Source organism: Trifolium pratense, linkage group LG1 (assembly GCF_020283565.1).
Source record: "Trifolium pratense cultivar HEN17-A07 linkage group LG1, ARS_RC_1.1, whole genome shotgun sequence".
Lineage (NCBI taxonomy): Eukaryota > Viridiplantae > Streptophyta > Magnoliopsida > Fabales > Fabaceae > Trifolium > Trifolium pratense.
This window is the reverse complement of record NC_060059.1, coordinates 26,956,894-26,966,060: the sequence shown is the minus strand read 5'-3', so window position 1 is coordinate 26,966,060 and position 9,167 is coordinate 26,956,894. Positions and strand designations below refer to the sequence as shown.

The window sequence follows — 9,167 nt, the reverse complement described above, 5'->3', positions numbered from 1 at the left end:
TGGACATCTCCAATTCGGATTGTAATAACAGGTTCATGATGCTCGGTAGACTGCAAATAAATATAATGCCACATCTTTTACAATTCCCTTAAAAATATATACTGAATTTAAAGAATGTGTAACAATATATTAAGATACCTATGCTTGTAATCAATGATTTCAGTCATAGATTGATCTGTGAAAACCCTAGTACCATGAGACCCACCATTTCCTACTGATATGGGCGAGTCCTCTGAAGAAAAATACCATTTAATGAGAATGTATATAATCCTATCTAAACCGAAGACAAATAGGCTTATGATATAAAAATGAATTTACCATAAGCCACATGGTAAATAGCATTTCTTATAATAACAACATTTGGTTCAGCTTCAACATCATGCTTAATACCGCTAAGGAAGGTTGTGGCATGATTCCCCAATAAGAGGCATCAAATCCAGTTACAATCTAAGATAGTTGATTTTAACTTAAAAGGAGATGTAAGTTTCAAAATAGGATGCGTTCAAGATTGATCGAAAATAAAAATTTCCAGACCTTGTGAGAATGGCCCATGAACAACAGTCAGGGAATGGCGCACAAACAAAACAACTTGTTGCCCATCACTGATAATCCTTCCGTGAATCAAAATTCATAACAGCTGCATCACTGATAAACAATACAACTTGTTACCCTACCAATACTTTGAGACCATAAATAAAATGCGTAAAACCAAATAACACAAGAACTAAACTTGAATATCTTACCACTAATAATAAGTATCACCACAGCAAAAGAACAAAATCTATAAACAGAGGTTGAGGCTATTTATTTCATTCAAAGGCAAGTACAATTATCTCAGAGTTAAACTCTTCAACAGCATAACCACACAACATTACATATATTTAGCTAATAAGGCAACTATACGGCATAGTTAAACCGACCCAAAAGGTAGACTGTTCTTCATTACCACCCGCCGATAGAGTGTGCACGATACAATACCCATATCTTTAACAACATAATAAGCTAAAACACACAAGACAACAATAGCCTCCTAATTACTTAAACACATCACATGAAACTATTCCTTCTCAATTTTAACACGCCTCATAGATTTCTTCCCTTGAACCTTGGTCGCACCGTCAAACACTTCAGACAGGTTCCTCTTGACAGCAGTCACAACAACATCCTCCTTATATGGGGTCTTAGCAACAACAGGAGGTGTAACAATGACATCCTTCATGAATGAAAGGGGTTGATAATCTGCAACAACGTCAACATCGTCAATATCGTTGTCCGATTCAACTTCAATAGCTTGGGACATAGCCTGCATTAAGCAAATATAATATATTTGTCACAACGAACTTTGTATAACAACAGAACACGGATAACAATCTTAATAAAAAAAATTGAGTGACAATTCGGTTCACCTTGACAGGAGTGACGAAAGGCCCATCAGCAATGAATTTTTGAATAATCTGAGAATCCATGCAGACACGTTTAACCCTAAAGGTTCCATCAACTATTTTCGACTGTCTCGGTCCATTATCAACAATGAACAACATCTTGCTACCCACCTGCGCATCAAACTCAGCAGGGCATGAACCTCCGTTGGATACCTACGCTTGGGAAGGATTCAGCAACCCACACACTGGAAACCTTAACAATAGCAAGACTCATAGAAAGGAAACATACCTTTGATTTTCCAACAAAATGAGCACATGATTTTTCCATGATATAGCTCATATCGGAATCAAAGATGACAAAAACGCAGGTAGAACCCCCATCTGAAATCTCAACCTTAACCTTGAACCTATACGACAAAACACGATTTAGAAACACATGCTTCAAAACCTAGATTACAGATCCAAGCCAAACAGACATATGATTGTGTATCTATGTAAATTACCTAGGGACGATTTGAAAGACATGCTTGGAGCATCCATTGCAGTAGTAGGCTCCAGAATCGGGAATAACGGCCCTATGGCACTTGCACGCGGGGTACCACCAGTCCTCGCCTTGAACTATTCCAGATAACACCCCATAAATAGCAAATATACCATCTTCCTCCAGATCAGTAAGCTCAGAAACTTTCTTTTTGGGATGCATCCGAAGAAACTCTTCATCCATAGCAGGTTTGGCTCTTCCACCAATAACGGGGACAAACGATTCAAGATCAATTCCATGCAGAGCAATGTTACGAAGGCAAACAACATCAACTCAATTCAGCAATGAAATGGTTCAACATAGGGAAGCAAAATAATTAAAACTCTAACATTTGACAAACCTATTCTTAAATTCAACAGCCTCAGGGATATCAGGATTTATGAATATCCTAGTAGTATTGATGACATTTTGAATGGATGCTTGATCTTCAAACACAAAAACAAATTCAGCTCACATATTTGTAAAGTAGACATCGAAATTTACATTACCAATTCATAGTACCTCTAAAAATCTTGATTTTCGCAAACTTGATTACAACTACTGGAAGACCTTCATCAGCCTTGCCCATTTTCTTGTTTAACTCTTCGACATACTCTCCAAACAAAGCACATTCACATTTGCCGCTATTAAAACATGAGAAATCTATAATCTTGATATACACAATTTATAGGAACTCTTTTAGAAATTTCAATCAGAATAATATAAAAATAATGACACTGTCAAGAACTTATAATAATATATGCATAACAAAGAAGAAACAAAACAAAAAGCACACCACTAATAGGAGTTATGATAGAATCAAAATTTATAGAAACTGTTATATATATAATATATAACATGTGGGACAAATATCCATAACTTGTGTGTGATGTGATATATTACTCAATTTTAGGATACCAAAAAATCTTTGATTAAAATAAGTATAACAAAAATTGAAGAAACTCTAACACTACTTGCATAGGTTATTACAACAGTAAAATATATACCTTGCATCAGTCAACTCAACAACAACCATTTTGGTTAACTTCCCATCCCCTTATATACTCCCTTTCAGCAGAAATACCAGTCATCAAGCCAATGACATCTGCAATTGATATTACTTTTTTCCTTAGCAACAAACAAATCTTATTGACAAAACAGGCTGTTGATTAAATATGGTTAAGAAATACAAAACTCACCAACTAAAAATTTGTAATCATGGTTGTGACTACAAACATCAGCCAATGAAGTGAGACTCAACCCATATTTACATATGTCAGAACCCTTAAAAGGTTGCACCTGAGTTTTGATTTGAAAAAGAAGCTTGTAAGGATGAAGCGTAGCTCTATAGTATCCAACCTGAGGAATCACAGCAAAGCAGGACATCTGATACACTTCTCCCTCTTGTATCTTAGACTCGAACATATATAATAACTGCTTCCTAATAGAAGCATGGATCTTGGCACCCTATCAATTAAAAATTAATTAATATACATGGTTCAAAACATCTATAACCCTTAATACTCTTAGGAATATGTTGACACCATACACAATACATAAAATTAATACCTTTTCATCAATCAAAATCATCTCAATAGAACTAATTTCAGAAGGATTCAGGAATGCAGGGACCTTCCACAACCTAAGAACACGAACCTTGATTCGGACAGACCCTTTATTTGGCATGATCTCAGCAACAACATCAAACTTCTTACAAACCTTAGACATAGCTTAATTCTTAAGGAAAGCAACTCAATTCTTCAGTTATAGAAGAGGTTTTCAGATATGAAACTAATACAAAAAAACTCACACAAAGGCCACTATTTATAACACTAGACTTAATATAAAATAATAGACATATTTGAACTTGAAAATCGAAACCGAAATTGTTGGAGGGAAAAAGATTGTAATGGGTAACCCTAACCTAGAACAACGACGATAAATGGCTTGCTGAAAGGATGAAATGCAGAAAACAACAAAACTGCATAACACCTTTCCTAGATAAACTTATCTGCATTACTGCACAGACCTCCTGCCATATGTCAGGGCAAATTAGCGGCACAAGCGTGTGAAGGATAAAAACACCGACAACCTTTACAGGCAGATAAAAAAATAGAAAAATACTAACAAATGGAAAAATCGCGACCCACTAGCAATTGTGAGCAATCTACAGTAGAAAATAATGATCCCTTATTGTCAAGATTATAGATTGTTTTTGAAGTCATGTATATTTACTTAGATAAAGTATCGACCACACTCCCAACCAACCATTTCAGCCTCGAAAATAAATATATGATAAAACAAAATGACAATTGGTAAGTTATTATTATGAATCAATCAAATAGTCCTCTCATTTTCCAGAAAAAGTATGAATCAAATTTAGCAAGAGCATTAGAATGGGATTGTTGAAACAGTCCCCTCATTCATTACAAAATTACAATTCCACACACACATCATAAAAGGATATATATATAGATAGATAGTCTCACAACATGTAAAATTAAAATTAAACACAAACAATAAGGAGGAATACTAAGAACAACCACAAAAGTCTCCCAAGACCCTACAACAAGTTTGTTCTTCCCACATAAAGCTCCTTGTGTGAAGTATTCATCAAGTTCATCCATAGTAAGAAAACAATGTAAAATGAACAAGTTTTTTTTTTTTTGGTGATAAAAATTTAGGGTGACGGGCTGAAGCTTTTCTTTCACTTCCTGACATCGCTTCATCAACTTGATCCGGCATTGCAAAGTCATATTTATCAATAAACATGTCTCAGCCACTCATATTCTTTTGGGAGGGGGGGCATTTCTTCTATTCCAGAAGAATAATTGAATTCAAGCTGTTCCCTTTCTACGAAGATTGGATTGGGACTTTCACTTCCTGACTCCTCCGGCATTGCAAAGTCATATTTATGAGTATAAACATGTCTCAGCCACTCATATTCTTGCAACTCATATTCTTTTGGGGGGAAGGGCATTTCTTCTTCTAGTCCAGAATAATCGAATTTCAACTGTTCCCTTTCTACGAAGACTGGATTGGGACTTTCACTTCCTGACTTTGCTTCATCAAAATATGATTTGGGACTTTCACTTCCTGACTTTGCTTCATCAAAATATGATTTAGGGTTTGTACCGAAATCAGTGCTGTATTCTTCTTCTAGTCCAGAATAATTGAAGTTAAACTGTTCCCTTTCTACGAAGACTGGATTGGGCTTTTCACTTCCTGACTTCGCTTCATCAAAATATGATTTAGGGGTTGTACCGAAATCAGTGCTGAATTCTTCGTCTTCTTCTACTTTCAATTTCTTTTTCGGTGGATCAATATCATTCTCAACTAATAATGAAAAGAAAACAAACAGGAAATCATCCATTTAAATTATTTATGGAATTAGTAACAGAAACTTCCAATTTTGCAAAATCCTTCTCATTCACAACTAATAATAATAATAATAATAATAATCAAAAGAAAACAAACAAGAAATCATCTTATGGAATTAGTAAAGGAATCTTTCAATTTCACAAAATCCTTCTCATTCTCAACTAATAATAATAATCAAAAGAAAACAAAGCAGCAAAGATATATAAGAAAATATGATTTAGGGTTTGTTTGTTTGTTTTTACCTTTAGGATCGGAATCAGTGTTGTCTCCTTCTGCTTTGCGGATGAGCGCCAGGGGACTGGAATTGGAGACGCGAAACATCGCCATCAGGTAGCTGCTGCTGCGGCGGTTCGGTTCAGAGAGGAAAAGGAGAGGTTAGGGTTGGTAGTTGGTACCTTTAGAGAGGAGAGGAATATTTATGGAATCAATGAATGAATGAATGAATGAATGAACGAATAATCAACATGAACATACACCACACACTTATTTATTCCTTCGAGAACTAAGCCCAATATTTTCCTTTTTTTTTAAGCCCATTGTACGAGTCTTTCTTTTCTCCCCCACATGATTCTTTCCCACCTTCCAAAAAAATCATATTTTTTTTGCCTTTCAATATTTTTCGGATTCTATTTTTCAAACAATTTTTGCAAAGTCATATTTATCAATATAAGCATGTCTTTGCAATTATGTCTCACCCATATGGGCTTCTCCGAGTTTTTGGAGACTAAGTGCAAAATATGAAAATGGCCCTTTAATAAAAAAAATTCCTCAATTTTAATTTTAAATAACATAAAAAATGTTTGTTGCTTTTGTAATCTATTTACAATATATTAAAAGAAACTACTACTAAAAAACTTATTTTATCCTTAGCACGTTTAATAATATTTCACCGTTTATACCCTTAAATGTAATTTTAACTCTAAACTGGGAAAAAGATAAGTACAAAACAAAAAAAAAAACAAAAAAAAAAGAAGATAAACATAAAACAAATATACTCATAAAAAAAAGATACAAGACAAAAATAACAAAAAAAAAAAACCAAAAATAAGCCTAAAACAAATCTACTCATAAAAAAGGTTAATTTTTTTTTTTTAAAAAATAGAATAAAATAAATATCTATTTACAATATATTAAAAAAACTACTACTAAAAAACCTATTTTATCCTTAGCACGTTTAATAATATTTCACCGTTTATACCCTTAAATGTAATTTTAACTCTAAACTGGGAAAAAGATAAGTACAAAATAAATAAAAAAACAAAAAAAAAAGAAGAAGATAAGCATAAAACAAATATACTCATAAAAAAAAAGATACAAGACAAAAATAACAAAAAAAAAAAACCAAAAATAAGCCTAAAACAAATCTACTCATAAAAAAGGTTAATATTTTTTTTTTTAAAAAAATAGAATAAAATAAATATACTCATAAAAATAGCAATTAGAAAACACTTCTGAAGATAAGCATAAAAAAATCTGCTCTATTTTTGTTTACTCTTATATAAAAAATATATGAGAAGTGTATTATTGATGAATATATATTATAATAAATAATTACGGGGTAAATATATATTATAGTAACACACGGGACAATTCTATTTACAATATATTAAAAGAAACTACTACTAAAAAACCTATTTTATCCTTAGCACGTTTAATAATATTTCACCGTTTATACCCTTAAATGTAATTTTAACTCTAAACTGGGAAAAAGATAAGTACAAAACAAAACAAAAAAACAAAAAAAAAAAAGAAAAAGATAAGCATAAAACAAATATACTCATAAAAAAAAGATACAAGACAAAAATAACAAAAAAAAACCAAAAATAAGACTAAAACAAATCTACTCATAAAAAAGGTTAAATTTTTTTTTAAAAAAATAGAATAAAATAAATATACTCATAAAAATAGCAATTAGAAAACACTTCTGAAGATAAGCATAAAAAAATCTGCTCTATTTTTGTTTACTCTTATATAAAAAATATATGAGAAGTGTATTATTGATGAATATATATTATAATAAATAATTACGGGGTAAATATATATTATAGTAACACACGGGACAATTGTTTAATAAAAAAATTAATCTTACACGGGATAATTGTTTTAATAAAAAAAATTGAATAATATATTATAATAATATACGGAACAATGGTTGATGAATATATTATTGATGAATATATATTATAATAATACACGGGGACAATTTGTTTAATAAAAAAAAAATTAATCATACACGGGACAATTACTTTAATAAAAAAAAGAATTGAATAATAAATATTTGTTATTATTAATTATAGTTTATTATACAAAAATCATGCACGGGACAATTGCTTTAATAAAAAAATTACTTCATTTAATAACTTTTATAAAATAAATAGCAGAATAACGTCACTTATTATTTTTATTTTTTTTGTACACGACGTCACTTATATTTTAACAATATTTTATAAATAAAAAGTCAATAGACCCGTGCGAATGCACGAGTCTCAAAACTAGTTAACATAAAAAAGATTCATAGTCTAATGATAACAACAAAATACATTCTAACTACTTAAAACAATTCATTTTTCTAGGTTTTTTGAAGCAAATTCATCAATCAAGTCTTTATATTATTTGCCTTCTAGAAAAATGGAGTCTCACTATTGGCTCTTATAGTTTGCTGCAATATAAATAATTTTTATATTTCTTAATTTACTAATACTACTGCTATATAATTTACTAGCACTTTCTGTCATGTTCGACACACACACTCTTGTTATTTCAGCCAATAGAGTAACTCAATGGAATGACAATGTTGACACTCTTACAGTGAAATGGGATGGTGAATCAGTAACCATTCCTAGCGACGGTGACACTGAATGGAAGACTAATACCGACGAAAGAGAAGTGGTTGTGGAGAGAACAAATGATACAATCAGTGTTAGAGTCACAGTTTCCGGTTTGCTTGAAATGGACATAAGGGTAAGACCTATCGGAGAAAAAGAAAAAAAGCTTGTGAAGAGAGGTGTTGCTATGCCAATGATGGAAGGAGAAGACAACTACCAAACTCCATCTCTCTTTTCAACATCATGCAAACTCTGCAGGTTCCAGAGACCTTCCACTAGCCAAGGACTAATTGCTCAATACTAATAATATCATGAATCATAAAAAATAAGAGATTCTTTGTGGTAGAATTTGTTACATGTTTTATTTTGTTTTCTTTGTATTGTATTGTATCTAGATAATAAGGGCCTAAAATGTTGCCTATGATTGTTATTTTCATGGATGTTTGTTGTTGATTAATGTTAGCGTATTCTTTCTTTTGTACTGTGAAGAATAAATTATAATATATCATTTTTTTCCTCTTAGATCCAGCAGATCTGTAGCGTTCAAACCCTCACGGCCATCCAAGTCCTCGCACTTTGATAAGACATAAATTGTAGTACTAAGTGCTAACCTGATTGCATGTTGCACGGTACAATCACCGTAGAGGATCCAAATCCACGAAGAACTTTTTTGTGTAAGAAAAATTGCAATTACATGTAAATTAATCTGACTTGTATTATAAGAAATAACTCAATTGTTCATTCCATTGATGTGTGAGAATTGAGAAAAACTTCTTATATTGTGAGTTAGAAACCAAACTTTTGAGTAAAAATAGCATCATAACACGGACATATTATAGATAACTTTGTTTTTCTTTTCAAATCTACTTTTATTACTGTTCTGGACTGGGCTGAGCTAGCCCAACGTCCTCCTCGTCTTCACGAGGACCACGAGTAACGAGCATCTACCAGGGAATCGTAACGCACGACAAACGGAATGATGAGCATTTAAGGCTCATCATGGCTCTTCAGCCAGATTCCGACAGCCACTTGATGAGCCTTTATTGCTCATCAAGAGCC

General features: G+C 32.2%; 1 protein-coding gene and 1 pseudogene across 1 annotated transcript; one reads left to right on the top strand and one right to left on the bottom strand.

Annotated features, from left to right (window-relative positions):
* Positions 1-782: 782 nt before the first annotated feature.
* Positions 783-5,875, bottom strand: LOC123902265 (annotated as a pseudogene).
* Positions 5,876-8,016: 2,141 nt separating this feature from the next.
* On the top strand, positions 8,017-8,412 carry LOC123891415. The gene has a single exon (XM_045941288.1). It carries the CDS (start codon positions 8,017-8,019, stop codon positions 8,410-8,412), a length of 396 nt encoding a protein of 131 aa, XP_045797244.1.
* Positions 8,413-9,167: the final 755 nt, after the last annotated feature.

Excerpts from the sequence above, each read along its gene's own strand:
- LOC123891415 (XM_045941288.1), top strand. The coding sequence starts at position 8,017 with ATGTTCGACACACACACTCTTGTTATTTCAGCCAATAGAGTAACTCAA.